General features: G+C 40.3%; 2 protein-coding genes across 7 annotated transcripts in view; one reads left to right on the top strand and one right to left on the bottom strand.

The window, feature by feature from the left end:
• LOC106072315 (solute carrier organic anion transporter family member 2A1-like) overlaps positions 1 to 24,469 on the top strand; it is a 58,319-nt gene extending 33,850 nt beyond the window's left edge. For all 6 annotated transcript variants that reach the window (XM_056015915.1, XM_056015914.1, XM_056015917.1 and 3 more), the window contains 4 exons: positions 17,918 to 18,029; positions 18,363 to 18,526; positions 20,914 to 20,978; positions 21,098 to 24,469. In XM_056015915.1, coding sequence (XP_055871890.1) covers positions 17,918 to 18,029; positions 18,363 to 18,526; positions 20,914 to 20,978; positions 21,098 to 21,492 — 736 coding nt within the window. In that variant the 3' untranslated portion in view covers positions 21,493 to 24,469. The remainder of the gene's footprint in view (positions 1 to 17,917; positions 18,030 to 18,362; positions 18,527 to 20,913; positions 20,979 to 21,097) is intronic.
• LOC106050487 (uncharacterized) overlaps positions 17,143 to 25,757 on the bottom strand; it is a 40,795-nt gene continuing 32,180 nt past the window's right edge. The window contains exons 9-10 of the mRNA XM_056015920.1: positions 25,143 to 25,205; positions 17,143 to 18,012 (exon numbers count right to left, since the gene is read on the bottom strand). Of these exons, the coding sequence (XP_055871895.1) occupies positions 25,143 to 25,205 (63 nt within the window). The 3' untranslated portion in view covers positions 17,143 to 18,012. The remainder of the gene's footprint in view (positions 18,013 to 25,142; positions 25,206 to 25,757) is intronic.

Below are 25,757 nucleotides of genomic sequence, written 5' to 3'. Positions count from 1 at the left end.
TATGGGGAAGGGTTGGAACACGGCTACTACAAGCAGCCAGAGAGACTATCGCATCATATCCAGCCGGAGTAACCACCATCTACACAGACGGTTCTGTGCGGACGCTCGAGGGAACTGTGAAAGCTGGGTACGGAGCGGTAGTTCGACTCTCTGGCAATCCCGAAAGTGACGAGCTCAGTGGATCCTGTCAGCAGAAAAGCAGCCTCGAGGCTGAACTCGAAGCAATGTTCCAAGCACTGGACTGGGTGGCTACGATGGTACGTAACGGGACTGCGTCAGCGCACGACATAGTCCTTTTCACGGACTCGGTGGCCGCACTGGAGGCCATAGAACGGCTGGATGAAGGTGCTAGAAGGGTATGGGACGTCCTAACGGTCGGAGGGCGTCTCCTACGATTCGGCGTGAACGTTACTTTGCAATGGGTACCCGCCCATTGTGGGGTGGTCAGCCACGATTTGGCTGACCAGCTCGCGAAAACCGCGGTCGCAACGGCGCTCGAAAATGATGAACCGTACTCATATGAAAGTGTACGATCCCTAGTCAACCAGCGCATGTTGACACTTTGGCACGACGGCTGGGATTCTTCGGACAAGGGGCGTGAGCTTTATCGGGCAATGAGGAGACCAGACAGAAGGGATGCATGGTGGCAACTTAATCGTGCGGAACAGGCAGTCCTAGCCCAGTTCCGGGTCGGCCATTGTCCAATTGGTGCTTACCTCGGACGATGGAAGGAGAACTACGACACACGGTGTCGCCATTGCATGGAGGACGATGAAACAATAGAACACATTCTTTACGAATGCAGAGTTCTGCACGAAAGACGATTGGGACAAACTATAGATAGAGAGAATACTGGTTCATGTACGACACAGAGGCTGTCCTTGTACGGGGACAAGGCAACCTTAAGACTCACTGCTCGCTTCCTCTCACGTGCTCTAAGGGAGTAATTCTCAGCATGTTTTTCGTTGTCAATGGGGTTTCTGACTCGGAAGGGTTGGAATAACGTTTAGGATTAGGTAAAGAATTATGGTTAGTGCCAGGTATAAGCTTAGGTTTATAATTAGGTTTAGTGTTTACCCAAACCCAATTCTAACCCCTACCACTAAACCTAAACCTAGCCCTAAACATATCTATCAAAAAACCTAACACTAAACCTAACCCTAAACCTATTATTTTGATCCTACTAAACCTAATCCTAAGCTATAATAATGCTTAGTTAGGGAAATATTTTTTAAAAATGTTCTTCAACAATATATAGTTCAGTGAACATTTTTTCTTTACTTCCTCTCCAGCACATCATAACAATATGGCGTCGCTTCTGTTACAGCAATGATAAAGAAACCGTAAAAACTATTTTTTTTTTTCGGCTTAATATAAATTTGCGATGGTAGAGCTTTTGAGTGTAGGTATGGTTTTAGGTTAAATCTCCGCCTGAGACGCATAATGGGCATCACTTGGAGGGACCATGTCTCCAACCAGGAAGTTTTGAGATTGGCCAATATGAACAGCATGTAATGTATGCTCTCCTGACACAAAGAAGATTACGCTGGCTCGGACATGTCACCCGCATGCCAGATGGTAGAATCCCGAAAGATATCTTATATGCTGAGCTTGTGGAAGGAGTCAGACCCAAGGGCGGCCCAAGACTAACATAGAGATGTCTGCAAGCGAGACATGAGAGCCTCAGGCATCAGCGAAAGTATGTGGGAAAACATAGCCGGAGTGCATGGAGACAGATTGTGCGTGCTGACAACCCTCGCTGAGAACAAAAGAATTGAAGCGGCCTTAATCAAGAGGGAAAAAAGAAATCTGCCCTGTCCGCTAGCCCTGAATCAGAGGCACACACATGTATGAATTGTGGCAAAGTCTGCCGTTCTAGAATTGGCTTGATTAGCCACACCAGATTCTGCCCCGTCTCAAGATTAAGCCAAAACCAGTGACTCATCTGAGCGCATCCATTGCCCTTCAAGACAAAAGGAGCCATATATACTATAGGCTCTTGTTTAAAGTTGACAGTCGCAATCTGACGACCGCACATCGCGGGCGTTATTTCCACAAAAGGCCGCAGTTTATATATAAAGCACCTAAACCCTTTGCAACTCAACATCTTAGGCCTACAAAACAGAGCTCAAATACATTATTATTTATCAGAGAGGAAGGGCGTATCTTTCTAGGGGACTTTCAGTGAAGTTATTGAATCTGTCGACTGCTTGTCTTATTTCTGTTAGACGTAGATGAAGCTGAAGAAGCACACATCTTGTTATTTGATTCTACTACAACGTCATGTCAGCGACCTCCGGACTTTATAGGGCTCTGATTACTTGCTGTTGTGTCATTAACCTTTAGAATCTACGACATTCGCCTCACTACTTGTAATGATCCAGTAACATGGGCCATTGAGTGGTGACCACAATATACATACACCCGATAGCATGTCAGGCTCGAAGTCCGGGTAACTAATAAAGGCCCCATGCCCGGCTCTAACGGGGTCTTTGAGTATGGATCCATCGGCGTGGCAGTAGATTACATTGGATGAGTATGAATTTAATGTTAGTAATGCCATCTATTTTAGCATTGTCGGTGTTGTGTGCTTTATGACTGCCCCCCCCCCCTTTTCAATCCCGCTAATGTTAGGTTAATGAGAGGGCTGGGCAGACTCCTTTATGGAGGGCAAGTACCTATCCTCCAGCCTGCACGGTCAAATTAGTCGCCACGTGCATAAATGATGTCCGTCGGATCCGGTTTCTTTCTCTCCACAGACTAGCTAAAATGTGGGTAGGGAGCGCTGGATCGCTTCTTTTACAGTGCTCCAGAGCCACTAGTAGAGCCCTCTCTCTCATCAGGCCGAGAGGAGGCACATCGCACATGATTTCTGCATTGCATGTTGGACTCGTTCTAAAGGTGCCAGTTATGAACGGTAATGCCTGGGCTTGTACTTTGTCGAGTGATTCGAGGGCTGTTTTTTTTCGCATAGATTTGGACCGACAGGATGTAATCGATTTGAGAGCTAACAGCCCCAATGTACAGTGTGCGTAGCATGTCAGCTCGGGCGCCCCAATTTGTGCTGGCCAGCTTTCTTACTAACCCAAGCTTCTCTGAGGCCTTTCTTTCAACTTCCTGAATGTGCAAGTGCATTGCCAGCTTTCTGTTCAGGGTCACCCCTAGAGATTTGAACGTGTTTTCACAGCCCATCGAGACGGAGCCTTCAAAATGTCGATTCTCAGGCTGAACAAGGACCAGGCCGTTTTGGCAACGTTTATCTGAATCTGCCAGCCACAATATGAGGAGAGATGGCGTGGACGTCTGCTTGTAATGCTGCCTGTATTTGGTCAGCTGGCTTCCCGATTGATGCAGTGAGCTGGGCAAATCATTCAAATAGGCCATGAAAATAGGCACGATAGGGCAAAGCCCTGCGGCAGGATGATATTTGGATCTGCTAAGAGAGTGCTGGAATAGTGTTCGTGTATAAGAATGCCATAACCCACTTGTAGGTTCGGCCGTGCACACACAAGGCTCTAAGTTTCAGATAGAGGCCTGCTTGACGTCTATAACTACTGCTTTTGTGCTTCCACCACCTGCTGCATAAGTACACACTGACCTGATCTATAGGACGCCTGTCCGGTGCTGCTCTGGCGCTAGGATAATGACACTCTCTAGAAGGAACACACGAGCCGCTCGTGAACCACCCGTTCAGCCATTTGACCAAATGTTGGACGTTATTACTCTATGGGTTTGTTTGACTCAACGCTAGTCGCGAACTTGTCTTTTGACGATTGGTACAATATTTGCACACAGCGCCAGGCATTGGGTAGAGAGTTGATTCATAACACTCAAGCAGTTTGTCCCTTACTCTGCCCCCAAGATGTTTTAACACCTCGGAGGTTATCCGATCTGGCCCCTGAGCCTTCCTGTTTTTGGACTTAGCTAACGCTCTATCCAGCTCAGCACGACAGAATGGCGCATTGCGAGTGCTGGGGGGGAGGGATAGCTGACATCTGGCTCCTGCCTGTTCCGTTCTATATTGAGGGCTTTGGGCGTAGGAGACTTCCAATAGAATGGAGCACGAAAATAAGCCAATATTTTTTTATTGGTACCGGTATAGTGAGATGTGTGGCTGTTTTTAAAGAACGTAACTTTAAACAGCATATACGTCAGTACCGGTACAGTTTTGCCCATTAGGGAGACCAGCAAACCAGCCAGGATCCAGGAGATCCCGACCAACCATCGAGTAGGTGTCCAGCACTATCCGCTTTTCGGAGAACCCATTAGCTCTCTTACTAACCGTTGCCCCACGGGGGGGGGGGGGCTGGACTATAGCCCCTTTAGTGTCGTTTTACACTCGCTGCGCTGCTCATTCATCGGTAGCGAGCCACCAGTAGCCACCTACACCTTAGTAGCCACTCTTATAAAGAGAGCAGAAGCTGTTCACGCGGCGACCAGTAGACCTACCCTTAGTAGCCACTCTTATCGAGAGCGCAGGCTGTTCACGCGGCGACCACGGCAGGGAGGTCTGGCAAAACTTGAAAAGACCTTCTATATATCGGACGAATGGTGGCAGTTCAACAGGTGACAATGGCTAGGTACAGAACGGGACACTGGAAGCTTATTTGGCTAAATTGAAGCCCAACTTCGATGTGTAGACACTGCCAGCAAGACGACGAAGAGGTTGCTCTACGAGTGCGCGATACTACATCCCAAAAATGGTCATTTGAATGAAGTGGAAACTGGAACGCATGGCGAGCTAGCTCTGTACAGAGACAGGGCAACTCTGCAACGAACTGCTGCTTTCCTTGTCCGTGTTATCAGAGAATAGTGTTCTCAACACTGTCACTCAGTGCAATGAGACTTACACGGTACAGCTCTCTTGGTATTGTGTTCTCGAAAAGAAAAAAAAAAGACTCTAGATCTATCGAAATAAATCGAATACAAACTCTGAGGCCATTTAGTAAGCTTAAAAAAAAAGTGAAATGAATTTCCTCAGTATATATATATGTGAAGCTAACTAAACAGTTTGTTAGTAAGCAATTACTAAAAGGTAAAAACAAATTACTTAGAAACTTTTTACAGTTTAACACTTTTACTTTGGTACACTCTAAACGCACCAAAGAGTTAATGAGAAGCTTATTTATTTGCATAAGATCTAGTTGTTTTTTTTTTTAATATTTGTAAAAAAAAATAAAAAAATATGCAGTATTGTGAGTCCGAAAGTGAAAGTGGCGTTAGGCCTAATAAAACTAAGTAGACTTAGGGAAAAAGAAAACAATATTGCTTTAAAACTAAGGAATTTGATTTTTTAAAAATGCTTTATAGAAGTAGATAGCGGCCTTTTTGTGAAATACCGAAAATAAAATAGAAAGGTTTGATAGTAAGCTTAAGGTTTTTCCGCGAATAGTTGTCCAAAGGTTGCGATTCTGTCAAACACAACGTTCTTAGTGAGCGTCTGGGCGGTCAAAGGAACTCGTGTACGAAAGTTCATGCGGATACGAACGCTAGGTTCCTAAGATAGTTTATTCTCATATATGTCGGTGTGAAGGAGAGTGTTTTGTGTGTTCACGTGCTGGAGAGGACTCTAAGGCAGTAGTTGTTGTTTTGTACTTGGGACGTTAAAATGTCAGCTGTCGAAGACATGGTTACTGGACATGGCAAATTTAAAATATTTTGACATTGATGGTTCATTACATCAATGGATTAAAGATTTTCTGAGAGGGGAAGAACAAACTGTAATAATAAATAGCTCCAAATCAACACCAATAAAAATAAACTCAGGCGTACCTCAAGGAACAGTTTAACATCAATGACTTACCAAATTGAAGGAACAAAAGTGTCAGATTAGTTGAAGACGTTTGCATCATATATTATAGAACACTACCAAGCAAAATATCTAAAAAAAAAAATACTTAAAAAAAACGCAGCTTATATTTAAGTGTATCAATTAGTGTTGGATCATCAAGTCATTACATTTGTCATAGGTCTAGAGTCTAGACTAACGATAATACATCTGTGTGATTAGAAATAGTTTTGTACCAATTGTTTTTGTTTAGTGCAATTTCATGCTTTTAGCGTTCTCACTACGCTATGATCCCATCACTTGCCTGTAGGAAAGGGGCAGGGGGAGAAAGAGCGGCATATCTGGGTGATCGCTTTTTAAATGTTTTTTTTTTTTTTTAAATAGGGAAAGACCTGAATTAGAACTAGTGAGCTAAAGCATTCTCAGGCTTCCCAAGCCAACACATTGATAACACTACTAGCGAAGAATCTATGACCATGGAAGATTGTAAAGTTATTTATTGTTTCCATTGCATGGTTGTGTTCAATAAGCCTCAGACGACAATCTATAAAGCGGACTATTTGAGCTTATACCACCAATTCCGTCAACAAATTCTTTCCATTTTTTGAGATACCAAAAAAAAATTTAAAAAAAAAATTATTACCGAATAGTTAATTAACTAATTGTTTAATTTTTAAAACTGATTCTTGTGTTTGTCAGGTAAAAGAAATAATTGTTCGAAATTTCAGCTTGTACCGAGATTGGGTGTCGCAGAAATAACGTGTCCAAACTTTTGGCTAGACAGACAGAGTTGATATAAGCTTTGTTAAAACAACACAAGATACAGAAATGTTTACAAAGAGAATGAGATGAATCACAGAAATGGGAATCAAATAAGATTGTGTCAAAATGTCAATTAATAGAGTAACAAAAATACTAAAACAAAAAACTCAAAATACCTAGGCGTTATAATAAATGAAAAACTATCATGGAATCAGGGCCGGTCTTAGGCCACTGCCACTGCAGTGGGCCCCGCGCGAATTCTAGGTGTACTTTATTAAAATAAACCATTTTTAACGTAATATAGGGTTTCTGGAATTTTCCTGAAATTGTAAAATATACGAGAAAATGAAAATCTCCTGAAATTATTAAAATCTGAAAACTGATACAAATCTCCTTGAAAACAGACAAAATTGTCATTTTTGGGTGTTATTCAATATGGAAAACGCCAATCCTACTAGTAATAAAAAAAATCGGCACTGTCAGCTTTCATTTAATATAAATGTAATAATAATGCGAATTTTAACCAAAAAAAAAAAAAAAGAAGAAGTTCAGATTCTTAATTTACTTTAATAGTCACTGGCAAACAAATATAGATCTAAATCTATCTCGACCTCTCAAAAAAAAAAAAAGCAATATTTTGCTAGCCGATAGTAAATCTAAAAGGCAGATCTGAATGTTTATCCTCTTTTTGTTCAAAAAAATGCTATCTATTATAGATGGCTCGTAAAGTTAATTTGACTGTGATTTTTTACTTAGTATAAAGTACTAATAAAATGCAAAGACGATATTATTTTCTAACACAAAATCTTAATTTTCACTTATTATCACAACCCAGAATAGGCCCCTCGCAATCCGTTTCGCATAGGGCCCTGCAATCTGTAGGACCGGCCCTGCATGGAATCCCCATATTGATGAAACTATTAAAAAATCAAAACAAAGCATTAGGGTTTATTAAAAGAAATTTCTACAAATCAAATAAGAGCATAAAACTAAAATATTATTTAACCTTGGTTAGGCCAATAATAGAATATGCGTCCTCTGTTTGAGAAATTGGGACCCATCAGCTCATGAAAACAAGAAGCTACAGACACAGAATACATAATCGATATTCACAATAAACTAATATTCACATTTGACTAGAGTAACACCTTTAGTAAAATAACTAAATTTAGAAAGACTTCAGGAGAGAAGACTCAAAAGTAAAATAGCAATCATACATAAAACACTGAACCATAATCTTCAAATACAAAATCTAATAAAACACTCTGAAAGACACAAAGATAAAGGCACATGTCTCGTTCCATATGCTAGGACAAATTTGTACAATGTTCCTTATTTCCTAGTGCTATTACAGCATGAAATGGGTTGCCTGAGTCAGCCAGGACAACCAGTGACTTGGCAGAGTTTAAGAACTAGGGACACGTGTAGAACATCATCATCCATCGTTTTAGAAGTGTGTCCTTATTCTATAAGAGAAGAAGAAGACTTGTTAAGAAAGAATAGTGGAAATTCTCGTATTTTATCATCCATGGCAAGTGGAAGAATGAGTGATTAAGAGTGGTCAGGACCAAGAATTGTATGTTTAGATGAGAAGATTGTAGCTAGGATCAAACTTTGTTGCGGAAGTGAGGTAGGAAGAAGTTGATCATTAGAATTGATAGGCCCTGCTAGAATTCACGGGCCAAAAGCATTTGTGCACATGTGTGTCTCTGGAGAGGCGTTATAAATCAGGTCTTCCTATATCAAGTCAAACGTCTATGTTGGAGCAATGAGGATGCGCAGGGTGAGAAACATAAATGTGTGTTCCAAACAGATACACTATGTCACAGGCTTAACAAGTATGTTAGGGGGGGGGGATTGTTCAACAGTTTATTTTCATTTGAAACAAGAAAAACAGTGTAGTAGGTTCTAGCCATAAAAACAATAGATCAAGCATGAGAACAATTCAATGGATGTAGCCGGGGGTGTACTGTATGACTTGCTATATCTATCTATTACTTTCTTATGTCAAGCATGAGAACAATTCAATGGGTGTAGCCGGGGGTGTACTGTGGGGTTTGCTATATCTATCTATTACTTTCTTATGTCAAGCATGAGAACAATTCAATGGGTGTAGCCGGGGGTGTACTGTGGGGTTTGCTATATCTATCTATTACTTTCTTATGTCAAGCATGAGAACAATTCAATGGGTGTAGCCGGGGGTGTACTGTGGGGTTTGCTATATCTATCTATTACTTTCTTATGTCAAGCATGAGAACAATTCAATGGGTGTAGCCGGGGGTGTACTGTGGGGTTTGCTATATCTATCTATTACTTTCTTATGTCAAGCATGAGAACAATTCAATGGGTGTAGCCGGGGGTGTACTGTGGGGTTTGCTATATCTATCTATTACTTTCTTATGTCAAGCATGAGAACAATTCAATGGGTGTAGCCGGGGGTGTACTGTGGGGTTTGCTATATCTATCTATTACTTTCTTATGTCAAGCATGAGAACAATTCAATGGGTGTAGCCGGGGGTGTACTGTGGGGTTTGCTATATCTATCTATTACTTTCTTATGTCAAGCATGAGAACAATTCAATGGGTGTAGCCGGGGGTGTACTGTGGGGTTTGCTATATCTATCTATTACTTTCTTATGTCAAGCATGAGAACAATTCAATGGGTGTAGCCGGGGGTGTACTGTGGGGTTTGCTATATCTATCTATTACTTTCTTATGTCAAGCATGAGAACAATTCAATGGGTGTAGCCGGGGGTGTACTGTGGGGTTTGCTATATCTATCTATTACTTTCTTATGTCAAGCATGAGAACAATTCAATGGGTGTAGCCGGGGGTGTACTGTGGGGTTTGCTATATCTATCTATTACTTTCTTATGTCAAGCATGAGAACAATTCAATGGGTGTAGCCGGGGGTGTACTGTGGGGTTTGCTATATCTATCTATTACTTTCTTATGTCAAGCATGAGAACAATTCAATGGGTGTAGCCGGGGGTGTACTGTGGGGTTTGCTATATCTATCTATTACTTTCTTATGTCAAGCATGAGAACAATTCAATGGGTGTAGCCGGGGGTGTACTGTGGGGTTTGCTATATCTATCTATTACTTTCTTATGTCAAGCATGAGAACAATTCAATGGGTGTAGCCGGGGGTGTACTGTGGGGTTTGCTATATCTATCTATTACTTTCTTATGTCAAGCATGAGAACAATTCAATGGGTGTAGCCGGGGGTGTACTGTGGGGTTTGCTATATCTATCTATTACTTTCTTATGTCAAGCATGAGAACAATTCAATGGGTGTAGCCGGGGGTGTACTGTGGGGTTTGCTATATCTATCTATTACTTTCTTATGTCAAGCATGAGAACAATTCAATGGGTGTAGCCGGGGGTGTACTGTGGGGTTTGCTATATCTATCTATTACTTTCTTATGTCAAGCATGAGAACAATTCAATGGGTGTAGCCGGGGGTGTACTGTGGGGTTTGCTATATCTATCTATTACTTTCTTATGTCAAGCATGAGAACAATTCAATGGGTGTAGCCGGGGGTGTACTGTGGGGTTTGCTATATCTATCTATTACTTTCTTATGTCAAGCATGAGAACAATTCAATGGGTGTAGCCGGGGGTGTACTGTGGGGTTTGCTATATCTATCTATTACTTTCTTATGTCAAGCATGAGAACAATTCAATGGGTGTAGCCGGGGGTGTACTGTGGGGTTTGCTATATCTATCTATTACTTTCTTATGTCAAGCATGAGAACAATTCAATGGGTGTAGCCGGGGGTGTACTGTGGGGTTTGCTATATCTATCTATTACTTTCTTATGTCAAGCATGAGAACAATTCAATGGGTGTAGCCGGGGGTGTACTGTGGGGTTTGCTATATCTATCTATTACTTTCTTATGTCAAGCATGAGAACAATTCAATGGGTGTAGCCGGGGGTGTACTGTGGGGTTTGCTATATCTATCTATTACTTTCTTATGTCAAGCATGAGAACAATTCAATGGGTGTAGCCGGGGGTGTACTGTGGGGTTTGCTATATCTATCTATTACTTTCTTATGTCAAGCATGAGAACAATTCAATGGGTGTAGCCGGGGGTGTACTGTGGGGTTTGCTATATCTATCTATTACTTTCTTATGTCAAGCATGAGAACAATTCAATGGGTGTAGCCGGGGGTGTACTGTGGGGTTTGCTATATCTATCTATTACTTTCTTATGTCAAGCATGAGAACAATTCAATGGGTGTAGCCGGGGGTGTACTGTGGGGTTTGCTATATCTATCTATTACTTTCTTATGTCAAGCATGAGAACAATTCAATGGGTGTAGCCGGGGGTGTACTGTGGGGTTTGCTATATCTATCTATTACTTTCTTATGTCAAGCATGAGAACAATTCAATGGGTGTAGCCGGGGGTGTACTGTGGGGTTTGCTATATCTATCTATTACTTTCTTATGTCAAGCATGAGAACAATTCAATGGGTGTAGCCGGGGGTGTACTGTGGGGTTTGCTATATCTATCTATTACTTTCTTATGTCAAGCATGAGAACAATTCAATGGGTGTAGCCGGGGGTGTACTGTGGGGTTTGCTATATCTATCTATTACTTTCTTATGTCAAGCATGAGAACAATTCAATGGGTGTAGCCGGGGGTGTACTGTGGGGTTTGCTATATCTATCTATTACTTTCTTATGTCAAGCATGAGAACAATTCAATGGGTGTAGCCGGGGGTGTACTGTGGGGTTTGCTATATCTATCTATTACTTTCTTATGTCAAGCATGAGAACAATTCAATGGGTGTAGCCGGGGGTGTACTGTGGGGTTTGCTATATCTATCTATTACTTTCTTATGTCAAGCATGAGAACAATTCAATGGGTGTAGCCGGGGGTGTACTGTGGGGTTTGCTATATCTATCTATTACTTTCTTATGTCAAGCATGAGAACAATTCAATGGGTGTAGCCGGGGGTGTACTGTGGGGTTTGCTATATCTATCTATTACTTTCTTATGTCAAGCATGAGAACAATTCAATGGGTGTAGCCGGGGGTGTACTGTGGGGTTTGCTATATCTATCTATTACTTTCTTATGTCAAGCATGAGAACAATTCAATGGGTGTAGCCGGGGGTGTACTGTGGGGTTTGCTATATCTATCTATTACTTTCTTATGTCAAGCATGAGAACAATTCAATGGGTGTAGCCGGGGGTGTACTGTGGGGTTTGCTATATCTATCTATTACTTTCTTATGTCAAGCATGAGAACAATTCAATGGGTGTAGCCGGGGGTGTACTGTGGGGTTTGCTATATCTATCTATTACTTTCTTATGTCAAGCATGAGAACAATTCAATGGGTGTAGCCGGGGGTGTACTGTGGGGTTTGCTATATCTATCTATTACTTTCTTATGTCAAGCATGAGAACAATTCAATGGGTGTAGCCGGGGGTGTACTGTGGGGTTTGCTATATCTATCTATTACTTTCTTATGTCAAGCATGAGAACAATTCAATGGGTGTAGCCGGGGGTGTACTGTGGGGTTTGCTATATCTATCTATTACTTTCTTATGTCAAGCATGAGAACAATTCAATGGGTGTAGCCGGGGGTGTACTGTGGGGTTTGCTATATCTATCTATTACTTTCTTATGTCAAGCATGAGAACAATTCAATGGGTGTAGCCGGGGGTGTACTGTGGGGTTTGCTATATCTATCTATTACTTTCTTATGTCAAGCATGAGAACAATTCAATGGGTGTAGCCGGGGGTGTACTGTGGGGTTTGCTATATCTATCTATTACTTTCTTATGTCAAGCATGAGAACAATTCAATGGGTGTAGCCGGGGGTGTACTGTGGGGTTTGCTATATCTATCTATTACTTTCTTATGTCAAGCATGAGAACAATTCAATGGGTGTAGCCGGGGGTGTACTGTGGGGTTTGCTATATCTATCTATTACTTTCTTATGTCAAGCATGAGAACAATTCAATGGGTGTAGCCGGGGGTGTACTGTGGGGTTTGCTATATCTATCTATTACTTTCTTATGTCAAGCATGAGAACAATTCAATGGGTGTAGCCGGGGGTGTACTGTGGGGTTTGCTATATCTATCTATTACTTTCTTATGTCAAGCATGAGAACAATTCAATGGGTGTAGCCGGGGGTGTACTGTGGGGTTTGCTATATCTATCTATTACTTTCTTATGTCAAGCATGAGAACAATTCAATGGGTGTAGCCGGGGGTGTACTGTGGGGTTTGCTATATCTATCTATTACTTTCTTATGTCAAGCATGAGAACAATTCAATGGGTGTAGCCGGGGGTGTACTGTGGGGTTTGCTATATCTATCTATTACTTTCTTATGTCAAGCATGAGAACAATTCAATGGGTGTAGCCGGGGGTGTACTGTGGGGTTTGCTATATCTATCTATTACTTTCTTATGTCAAGCATGAGAACAATTCAATGGGTGTAGCCGGGGGTGTACTGTGGGGTTTGCTATATCTATCTATTACTTTCTTATGTCAAGCATGAGAACAATTCAATGGGTGTAGCCGGGGGTGTACTGTGGGGTTTGCTATATCTATCTATTACTTTCTTATGTCAAGCATGAGAACAATTCAATGGGTGTAGCCGGGGGTGTACTGTGGGGTTTGCTATATCTATCTATTACTTTCTTATGTCAAGCATGAGAACAATTCAATGGGTGTAGCCGGGGGTGTACTGTGGGGTTTGCTATATCTATCTATTACTTTCTTATGTCAAGCATGAGAACAATTCAATGGGTGTAGCCGGGGGTGTACTGTGGGGTTTGCTATATCTATCTATTACTTTCTTATGTCAAGCATGAGAACAATTCAATGGGTGTAGCCGGGGGTGTACTGTGGGGTTTGCTATATCTATCTATTACTTTCTTATGTCAAGCATGAGAACAATTCAATGGGTGTAGCCGGGGGTGTACTGTGGGGTTTGCTATATCTATCTATTACTTTCTTATGTCAAGCATGAGAACAATTCAATGGGTGTAGCCGGGGGTGTACTGTGGGGTTTGCTATATCTATCTATTACTTTCTTATGTCAAGCATGAGAACAATTCAATGGGTGTAGCCGGGGGTGTACTGTGGGGTTTGCTATATCTATCTATTACTTTCTTATGTCAAGCATGAGAACAATTCAATGGGTGTAGCCGGGGGTGTACTGTGGGGTTTGCTATATCTATCTATTACTTTCTTATGTCAAGCATGAGAACAATTCAATGGGTGTAGCCGGGGGTGTACTGTGGGGTTTGCTATATCTATCTATTACTTTCTTATGTCAAGCATGAGAACAATTCAATGGGTGTAGCCGGGGGTGTACTGTGGGGTTTGCTATATCTATCTATTACTTTCTTATGTCAAGCATGAGAACAATTCAATGGGTGTAGCCGGGGGTGTACTGTGGGGTTTGCTATATCTATCTATTACTTTCTTATGTCAAGCATGAGAACAATTCAATGGGTGTAGCCGGGGGTGTACTGTGGGGTTTGCTATATCTATCTATTACTTTCTTATGTCAAGCATGAGAACAATTCAATGGGTGTAGCCGGGGGTGTACTGTGGGGTTTGCTATATCTATCTATTACTTTCTTATGTCAAGCATGAGAACAATTCAATGGGTGTAGCCGGGGGTGTACTGTGGGGTTTGCTATATCTATCTATTACTTTCTTATGTCAAGCATGAGAACAATTCAATGGGTGTAGCCGGGGGTGTACTGTGGGGTTTGCTATATCTATCTATTACTTTCTTATGTCAAGCATGAGAACAATTCAATGGGTGTAGCCGGGGGTGTACTGTGGGGTTTGCTATATCTATCTATTACTTTCTTATGTCAAGCATGAGAACAATTCAATGGGTGTAGCCGGGGGTGTACTGTGGGGTTTGCTATATCTATCTATTACTTTCTTATGTCAAGCATGAGAACAATTCAATGGGTGTAGCCGGGGGTGTACTGTGGGGTTTGCTATATCTATCTATTACTTTCTTATGTCAAGCATGAGAACAATTCAATGGGTGTAGCCGGGGGTGTACTGTGGGGTTTGCTATATCTATCTATTACTTTCTTATGTCAAGCATGAGAACAATTCAATGGGTGTAGCCGGGGGTGTACTGTGGGGTTTGCTATATCTATCTATTACTTTCTTATGTCAAGCATGAGAACAATTCAATGGGTGTAGCCGGGGGTGTACTGTGGGGTTTGCTATATCTATCTATTACTTTCTTATGTCAAGCATGAGAACAATTCAATGGGTGTAGCCGGGGGTGTACTGTGGGGTTTGCTATATCTATCTATTACTTTCTTATGTCAAGCATGAGAACAATTCAATGGGTGTAGCCGGGGGTGTACTGTGGGGTTTGCTATATCTATCTATTACTTTCTTATGTCAAGCATGAGAACAATTCAATGGGTGTAGCCGGGGGTGTACTGTGGGGTTTGCTATATCTATCTATTACTTTCTTATGTCAAGCATGAGAACAATTCAATGGGTGTAGCCGGGGGTGTACTGTGGGGTTTGCTATATCTATCTATTACTTTCTTATGTCAAGCATGAGAACAATTCAATGGGTGTAGCCGGGGGTGTACTGTGGGGTTTGCTATATCTATCTATTACTTTCTTATGTCAAGCATGAGAACAATTCAATGGGTGTAGCCGGGGGTGTACTGTGGGGTTTGCTATATCTATCTATTACTTTCTTATGTCAAGCATGAGAACAATTCAATGGGTGTAGCCGGGGGTGTACTGTGGGGTTTGCTATATCTATCTATTACTTTCTTATGTCAAGCATGAGAACAATTCAATGGGTGTAGCCGGGGGTGTACTGTGGGGTTTGCTATATCTATCTATTACTTTCTTATGTCAAGCATGAGAACAATTCAATGGGTGTAGCCGGGGGTGTACTGTGGGGTTTGCTATATCTATCTATTACTTTCTTATGTCAAGCATGAGAACAATTCAATGGGTGTAGCCGGGGGTGTACTGTGGGGTTTGCTATATCTATCTATTACTTTCTTATGTCAAGCATGAGAACAATTCAATGGGTGTAGCCGGGGGTGTACTGTGGGGTTTGCTATATCTATCTATTACTTTCTTATGTCAAGCATGAGAACAATTCAATGGGTGTAGCCGGGGGTGTACTGTGGGGTTTGCTATATCTATCTATTACTTTCTTATGTCAAGCATGAGAACAATTCAATGGGTGTAGCCGGGGGTGTACTGTGGGGTTTGCTATATCTATCTATTACTTTCTTATGTCAAGCATGAGAACAATTCAATGGGTGTAGCCGGGGGTGTACTGTGGGGTTTGCTATATCTATCTATTACTTTCTTATGTCAAGCATGAGAACAATTCAATGGGTGTAGCCGGGGGTGTACTGTGGGGTTTGCTATATCTATCTATTACTTTCTTATGTCAAGCATGAGAACAATTCAATGGGTGTAGCCGGGGGTGTACTGTGGGGTTTGCTATATCTATCTATTACTTTCTTATGTCAAGCATGAGAACAATTCAATGGGTGTAGCCGGGGGTGTACTGTGGGGTTTGCTATATCTATCTATTACTTTCTTATGTCAAGCATGAGAACAATTCAATGGGTGTAGCCGGGGGTGTACTGTGGGGTTTGCTATATCTATCTATTACTTTCTTATGTCAAGCATGAGAACAATTCAATGGGTGTAGCCGGGGGTGTACTGTGGGGTTTGCTATATCTATCTATTACTTTCTTATGTCAAGCATGAGAACAATTCAATGGGTGTAGCCGGGGGTGTACTGTGGGGTTTGCTATATCTATCTATTACTTTCTTATGTCAAGCATGAGAACAATTCAATGGGTGTAGCCGGGGGTGTACTGTGGGGTTTGCTATATCTATCTATTACTTTCTTATGTCAAGCATGAGAACAATTCAATGGGTGTAGCCGGGGGTGTACTGTGGGGTTTGCTATATCTATCTATTACTTTCTTATGTCAAGCATGAGAACAATTCAATGGGTGTAGCCGGGGGTGTACTGTGGGGTTTGCTATATCTATCTATTACTTTCTTATGTCAAGCATGAGAACAATTCAATGGGTGTAGCCGGGGGTGTACTGTGGGGTTTGCTATATCTATCTATTACTTTCTTATGTCAAGCATGAGAACAATTCAATGGGTGTAGCCGGGGGTGTACTGTGGGGTTTGCTATATCTATCTATTACTTTCTTATGTCAAGCATGAGAACAATTCAATGGGTGTAGCCGGGGGTGTACTGTGGGGTTTGCTATATCTATCTATTACTTTCTTATGTCAAGCATGAGAACAATTCAATGGGTGTAGCCGGGGGTGTACTGTGGGGTTTGCTATATCTATCTATTACTTTCACCCCCATCCCTCACCCCGCATCTGATTTATCGTTTCAATTCTTCCACTCCCTTCTTTTTAAAGCACATTTTGATGACAGGTTGAAGCGTGACCTCTAATATCGAAAGGGTTGAAGGTATCCTTTTTTTTGGGGGTGGGGTGTTGTATTTGCAATGCACTAATGGGCTATAAATTCCTATTTCAATATGTGTCAATTAAAAGTATTATTGAAAAAGTTTTATGAATTAGACATTTTAATATGTATCCATCAAACTAATTTAGCACGCAATAAAACGGTCGAATTTCTCCAATTAGTTTAAACATCATTCTGGAACTTCTGTTGATGTCATTTACTTAACATGAAAATAAAATTATGAGGACTCTGCCCAATAAAGATTTATTTGGGCCCCATGTGCCTTGATTGTCACTCCCACTTGAGTACTAGCCATTGTCCCCCTTCAGCTGAGACCTGGATAGTGAAGTGTAGAGATTGGGAGAAAGGTGTTGAGCGTTCCCCAGCTGTCCAAGAGGAGGGACAACATGAGAAACACAAACATTATCACATCTTTAGGACTGATCCTTCCATTGTGTTCACTGTACTGAAACATTGGAGCTACGGTACACACCTTGCCTTCAAGGTCTCTAAATGGTCCATGTGTAAGTTTTGTGTCGTTAGATTGATTACTATAAAAGGTTCTATTCCTAAGAATTACAATGCCACATAGATGAAACAGAAATGACATTTAGCAAAGAGGAAAACAAAACTACTATAAAACAAGTAAGAGAAGAAATAGCACACACACACACTATCAAAGTATGGGAGGAATGAATCCAAGCTTTGGAACTCTTGAACAGCATCTTGAGTCTTCCTCTCTATTTCACATACTTCTTGATCTTTGAACTCCAGTACTTGACTGGGTGCACACAACTCTCAAAACACACCCAGAGAAGACTTCCTTTAGAGACAAGACCTTTTTGTTTGTTTCAATATGAGTTTTGTTTTATTGACAGCGGCAACATCTGTAGCTGTGACAATCAGAGATACTTCCCTGTGTGTGGTACAGATGGTAGCAACTACTTTTCTCCTTGCCATGCTGGATGTCATTCTGTGAATACAAACAATGTATGTCATTCTGTGAATACAAACAATGTCATTCTGTGAATAAAAACAATGTCTGTCATTCTGTGAATATAAACAATGTCTGTCATTCTGTGAATACAAACAATGTCATTCTGTGAATACAAACAATGTCATTCTGTGAATATAAACAATGTCTGTCATTCTGTGAATACAAACAATGTCATTCTGTGAATAAAAACAATGTCTGTCATTCTGTGAATACAAACAATGTCATTCTGTGAATACAAACAATGTCTGTCATTCTGTGAATACAAACAAAGTTTGTTATTCCATGACATGATTTTTTATGACTATTGTGTTTCTTCTTGTCTTCAGACTTACAGTCACTGTGAGAACATGCCTAGTAACACAACCCAAGGAGCCATGGCCAATTTATGCCAGTCCACATGTCAGAATTTGTTCATTTTTTTGGCACTGATGTTTATTGCAGCCTTTGTTACAACTCTAGCATTAATGCCAACATTTATAGCTAGTGTCAGGTAAATAGCTAGTGTCAGGTAAATAGCTAGTGTCAAGTAAACCTATCATTAAGTTTGAATTGAGACATGCTCACAAATCAGTAAGGAAAAGGAAATTTGATGATGACATGAAGATGTGATTGAATGTCCATGTCAAGGGGATGAAAGTGATCACTCAATTGAGACAAACCTCTACAAAGTTGACTTTCAAAATGGTGGGTGCACAACAGAAAGAGCTAAAAGAAGCTTTGTACAAACAAAATCTTTCCAAATTAATTCCTAACCTGCATGATTAACAATTTAATATTTTTCTTTAATCTCATTTAAGTTGAAATAATTATTAAGTTAACAGATCTAGACAAACAATAATAAATCTATGCAATTACAAATATATTTTTCAATTTTTTGTTTGTCTAGTGCAGTGGTTCCCAAACTTTTTTGTCTCGTAGATCCCTTGCCATGTTTTCTGCTTTTCGGTAGACCCCCTGCTTAACTTATATTGCTTTTTTTTTTTGCAATTTATTTTAAAACTTATTTCTAATTTTAGTGAGCTGAAGAGTGAAAATGCAATTTAAAACTACATATTAAGTATTAAATAATAACTAATTTTTATTGATAAAATTCAAATTTAACAATAAATATGTAAGGCTGGAATGATCAAACACATTGGAAATGTTTTTTTTTTACCTAGGCTTATCATCTGTTCCTACATATGTTATGTTTCATATATTCTATAATGAAGACATTCAAACATTAAATATTAATTAATTAATTTGTTTTAAGTATCATTGTAAAAGTGTTCGCAAAGAGTTTCTCGTGTATTTCTTGATCTTTCACGTGTCCGCGGAACTGTTTTCACTAAAGGAGAAGGGGCTAAGGCGAGTAACTGGCGCCTTGGCCAGTAGGCTTCAAGCAGGAAGGGCTCATTAGCCACATAGGAGAAGGAAAGCTGGATTTAAAACTCTGCTGCCTTGCAACATGGGAAAAATAAGGAGCTGGAGACCCTTAGGCAGTTTGCAGCACACAGTGCTACACCCTATAAGAGCCTGTGACACCACTGATCCCAAACTGTATGTACTTCTTATGCAAAGAATCACATAAGAAGCTCTTAATTTGATAGCTCAGGCCATCGATGTGCCCTTGAACTGTATTGTTGCTTAAAGAAATTCTTTTAATAATATCAGATGTAGGTTTGTGTAAAACAGTTTTCACAACTACAACAGCTGGTAAAATCAATGTTTTACCTATAGTGTTTTCCGTACTTTGCTATAAGTGAAAAGATATTGTAAGACATTCACAAACCAACATCTTCTTCTCTATATGATGTTGAAGAGAGACTGTGTTGGTCTATTCAGAACTTTAACTTTGAGTGTTAGAAAATGTTCAAATCTATTTTGTCAAGGTGACATGGTCTCAGATGATCCTCCAGTGTCATTGGTTTCCTACCATTATAAAAACAAAATCACTTAGGTAACCGCTTGTTTGACAAGGAAGGAATGAATCCCAGTTTTAAATAATCAACGCTGGACAGTGTACATTTCTTGTTGTTAAACATTTGTTACATGTAGACAAAATTAAGCTTTTTAAATACGTACTGAGACTAAATACCACAATTCTTTGGTTTGATTAGCAGGATAAATATTTAAAGGATTTACCAAGGTACAAATCATATATTAGTCTATAAAAAAATTACATTAAATGATTTTAAAAATTAAAGTCACGATCTGCTTAAATGAAATCTATTATCGTAGACCCCTGTGGACATCTCATAGACCCCCAATTTATTTTTTCCACTTTTGTAGACCCCCTGGAAGTCTTCGTAGACCCCTGGGGGTCTATATAGACCACTTTGGGAATCACTGGCTTAGTGCAATGTCATGCTTTTAGTTTTTTCAATGTGCAATGCTTCTATTTTTTTGTCTGGATTAGTTGAGGGGGAATGTTTTAGTCTCAAACAAATCCCTTGCACCTTGACAAGTGTTCAAAACAAAACAAAACACCCTGACAACAGGGCACAAAAACAAAACAAAACACCCTGACAACAGTGCACAAAAACAAAACACCCTGACAACAGTGCACAAAAACAAAACACCCTGACAACAGTGCACAAAAACAAAACAAAACACCCTGACAACAGTGCAAAAAAAAAACAAAACAAAACACCCTGACAACAGTGCACAAAAACAAAACAAAACACCCTGACAACAGTGCACAAAAACAAAACAAAACACCCTGACAACAGTGCACAAAAACAAATACATTTGAAAAAAGAAACTATTCTGCTATGAGCTCCAACACCTAGAAGCATCTAGACACCTTTAAATGTAAAGCAGAAACATATACAATCTAATGCACTTGATCCAATCAAAGCCATGCTGATAATGTTGACTGAATGTTTGCACCCACAGGTCAGTACAAGACAGAGAGAAACCAATTGCTATTGGACTTTCGGCCTTTTCTTCAACACTTTTAGGTAGTCTTGATTGTACTGTATAAGTACCTAACTCCTAGGATTCTTGATTTAATCACATTTCTTTGTATTGATTTTATCTAGATATAGTTTCAACATTTCTTATTGTTTGTTTTCTCCAGGATGGTTACCAGGTCCCATCATATTTGGTGCATTGATTGACACATCTTGTATTGTTTGGAACAAAAGCTGCCTCTCCACTGGAGCATGTCTATTGTACGACATCGAAAAGTTTCGATTAAGGATTCATGCTCTGATTTTGGGACTTCGTTTAATCTCTATTGTTCTTAGTAGCACAGCTCTAGTGGTGGCAGTTTATTTTAAAAGATTTGCTTTTCAGGAGCATCGAGAAATAGTCATAACTTTGACTTCAAAGACTGAACTGACAGAGGGAAATGTTCAAACAAATCTAGACAGAGAAATGACTTCAAAGACTGAACTGACAGAGGGAAATATTGAAACAAATCTACACAGAGAAATGACTTCAAAGACTGAACTGACAGAGGGAAATATTTAAACAAATCTACACAGAGAAATGACTTCAAAGACTGAACTGACAGAGGGAAATATTTAAACAAATCTACACAGAGAAATGACATTGACCTATTTAATGCTATGTTCTGGTGTATCTTAGATAGAAAAACCAGACAGTTCAATAGATCTAGTTTAAGTAAAACCTAAGTGTTTCTATTTTGATAATTATTATACACACACAGCAAATTGTTTCTTCTTGTGAATGATTTAGTTTTGAATTGAGTGTCAGAGACTTACAGACAGACAGCAGAGACTTAGAGACAGCAGAGACTTACAGTCAGAACGCAAACACTTACAGACAGACAGCAGAGACTTACAGACAGACAGCAAACACTTACAGACAGACAGCAAACACTTACAGACAGACAGCAGAGACTTACAGACAGACAGCAAACACTTACAGACAGACAGCAGAGACTTACAGACAGACAGCAGAGACAGGCAGACAGCAGAGACTTACAGACAGACAGCAGAGACTTACAGATAGACAGCAGAGACTTACAGACAGACAGCAGAGACTTACAGACAGCAGAGACTTACAGACAGACAGCAGAGACTTACAGATAGACAGCAGAGACTTACAGACAGACAGCAGAGACTTAGAGACAGCAGAGACTTACAGTCAGAACGCAAACACTTACAGACAGACAGCAGAGACTTACAGACAGACAGCAAACACTTACAGACAGACAGCAAACACTTACAGACAGACAGCAGAGACTTACAGACAGACAGCAAACACTTACAGACAGACAGCAGAGACTTACAGACAGACAGCAGAGACAGACAGAACGCAGAGACTTACAGACAGACAGCAGAGACTTACAGATAGACAGCAGAGACTTACAGACAGACAGCAGAGACTTACAGACAGCAGAGACTTACAGACAGACAGCAGAGACTTACAGACAGACAGCAGAGACTTACAGATAGACAGCAGAGACTTACAGACAGACAGCAGAGACTTACAGACAGCAGAGACTTACAGACAGACAGCAGAGACTTACAGACAGACAGCAGAGACTTACAGATAGACAGCAGAGACTTACAGACAGACAGCAGAGACTTACAGACAGCAGAGACTTACAGACAGACAGCAGAGACTTACAGACAGACAGCAGAGACTTACAGACAGACAGCAGAGACTTACAGACAGACAGCAGAGACTTACAGTCAGACAGCAAACACTTACAGACAGACAGCAGAGACTTACAGACAGACAGCAGAGACTTACAGACAGACAGCAGAGACTTACAGACAGACAGCAGAGACTTACAGACAGACAGCAAACACTTACAGACAGACAGAAAACACTTACAGTCAGACAGCAAACACTTACAGACAGACAGCAGAGACTTACAGATAGACAGCAAACACTTACAGACAGACAGCAGAGACAGACAGACAGCAGAGACTTACAGACAGACAGCAGAGACTTACAGATAGACAGACAGACAGCAGAGACTTACAGACAGACAGCAGAGACTTACAGTCAGACAGCAAACACTTACAGACAGACAGCAAACACTTACAGACAGACAGCAAACACTTACAGACAGACAGCAGAGACTTACAGATAGACAGCAAACACTTACAGACAGACAGCAGAGACTTACAGACAGACAGCAGAGACTTACAGACAGACAGCAGAGACTTACAGACAGACAGCAGAGACTTACAGATAGACAGCAGAGACTTACAGACAGACAGCAGAGACTTACAGACAGCAAACACTTACAGACAGACAGCAAACACTTACAGACAGACAGCAGAGACTTACAGACAGACAGCAAACACTTACAGACAGACAGCAGAGACTTACAGATAGACAGCAAACACTTACAGACAGACAGCAGAGACTTACAGACAGACAGCAGAGACTTACAGACAGACAGCAAACACTTACAGACAGACAGCAGAGACTTACAGACAGACAGCAGAGACTTACAGACAGACAGCAGAGACTTACAGACAGACAGCAGAGACATCCAGACAGACAGCAAACACTTACAGACAGACAGAAAACACTTACAGTCAGACAGCAAACACTTACAGACAGACAGCAGAGACTTACAGATAGACAGCAAACACTTACAGACAGACAGCAGAGACAGACAGACAGCAGAGACTTACAGACAGACAGCAGAGACTTACAGACAGACAGCAGAGACTTACAGATAGACAGACAGTAGAGATAGTTCATCTTTACTTAGTTTCTTACATATACTCACATCATCAGACAGCAGAGACTTACAGATAGACAGCAAACACTTACAGACAGACAGCAGAGACTTACAGACAGACAGCAGAGACTTACAGACAGACAGCAGAGACTTACAGATAGACAGACAGACAGCAGAGACTTACAGATAGACAGCAGAGACTTACAGACAGACAGCAGAGACTTACAGATAGACAGACAGTAGAGATAGTTCATCTTTACTTGGTTTCTTACATATACTCACATCATTTCTCACCTAAACTGAACATCAACTATGAGTATCATTTCTCACCTAAACTGAACATCAACTATGAGAATCATTTCTCACCTAAACTGAACATCAACTATGAGAATCATTTCTCACCTAAACTGAACATCAACTATGAGAATCATTTCTCACCTAAACTGAACATCAACTATGAGAATCATTTCTCACCTAAACTGAACAGTTGATGTGTTAGTCTCTGGCAGACCTCTTACAAGTTTTCCAGCTTCAGCTGATGTAGCGAATAAGTGCATTGTACAAGTATATAGCCTGCTCATGTCTCGGTCATTTTGAAAGTAAAGTACGCAAACTGAGTACTTGCTATGGCACTGAATGCTGGAGAGTGAAGAAGTTTCTTGGGCTGCTGCTGTCTGAAGTATGCAATGGTTAGGATTAGTTCCTTTATCTTGATGTTATTATTGACACTCATGAATACTTGTTTCATTAAAATAAAACTAGTTCTTTGAAATCTGACTACAGAAATTGTTTTCTAGCTGTGACATATTTTGTCTCATAAATACATTTGATTAACACTTAGCAAAACAAAATTGTACATATTTATCATTTATAATTCATTTATGTTGAAACTGTTGAGTGTGAAAATTTTGTGTTCAATTGCAATATTAAGTATTGAGTCATAGAAAAGATCTAATAGAATCATCACAAAGTCCACTAAAGAATACATCACAGCATTTCTGATCCACACTAGATCAATGATGGATAACATATTGCCATAACATATCAAGAAAAATAAATGAAACACACTGATGTACACAAAGTCACATGAACACAATCAAAGCCAATCACCATTGCCATTAAACAATGACACATTAAAAAAAAGTGATAGAGCCATAACAATATAGAACAATAATAAAACCTGTTGAAAACAAACAAATCTACACATAAAAATTACATAATGTGAACACTAAACCATCAAATCATGTATCCATCTTTTGACAATGAAATGAACCAAACAATTCCAGATAGACTACAAAACAAACAAAATGTGCAAAAAGTGTTGTCTGTGTACATGTGACTTTTGTTTGAACTGAAACTTTCTCCCATTCCATGAGCTACTTTAATTCTTTGAGAAGTAATTCTCTGACTATGGAACAGTACACCACCAGATGCTACATTAAGTGCTCACCTAAGGAATATCTTCCCTTGCTTGTCGTTCTTCAGAAGCCACCCATCTTGACACAAGCACTTCCTGGACCAGAGGAGACAGAGGACACGTTAGGAAAGTATCTGACAGAAAATGATAAGAACTGGTATTGGTATGTTAGACAACTTAATCAAGTGCTCTTTCTATATCATTCTTAGGGGATGGATAATGTGTCTCACTTCCTACTACTAAGAGGATGGCTGGTTGCTTCGCGGCTTATTGTGATACAATGCAAGAAGTTAGGTTAGAGCTGTAATAGGACCAATATAAGAGATACCAGAATACCCTAGAGTCTGGCTGTTGAAGTGGAAACACAAGCAGACTGTGCATGGCCTAGTTACGATAGTAGTCTATTCAGAGAAGATGAAAGTATTTTCAAATAACTACTTTCAGATGTACAAATAATAAAAGACTGCTTTTTCATGGCAAACTATTGTAAAATTCTTTTTTTGTAGGTACATTTTTAAAGACTACTATTGCATAGTGCTTTTGTGAAGTGAATAACTCTTAAGTTGAAATCTAGCAGATTAACACAAACTTGGATGAATAAAGCACAGAAATATTTCCCTCCACAAGTTACAATTCTAAACACTTTAA

Source organism: Biomphalaria glabrata, chromosome 17 (assembly GCF_947242115.1).
Source record: "Biomphalaria glabrata chromosome 17, xgBioGlab47.1, whole genome shotgun sequence".
NCBI lineage: Eukaryota > Metazoa > Mollusca > Gastropoda > Planorbidae > Biomphalaria > Biomphalaria glabrata.
Note: the sequence above shows the minus strand (reverse complement) of the source record. Positions and strands in the feature narration are given on the sequence as shown.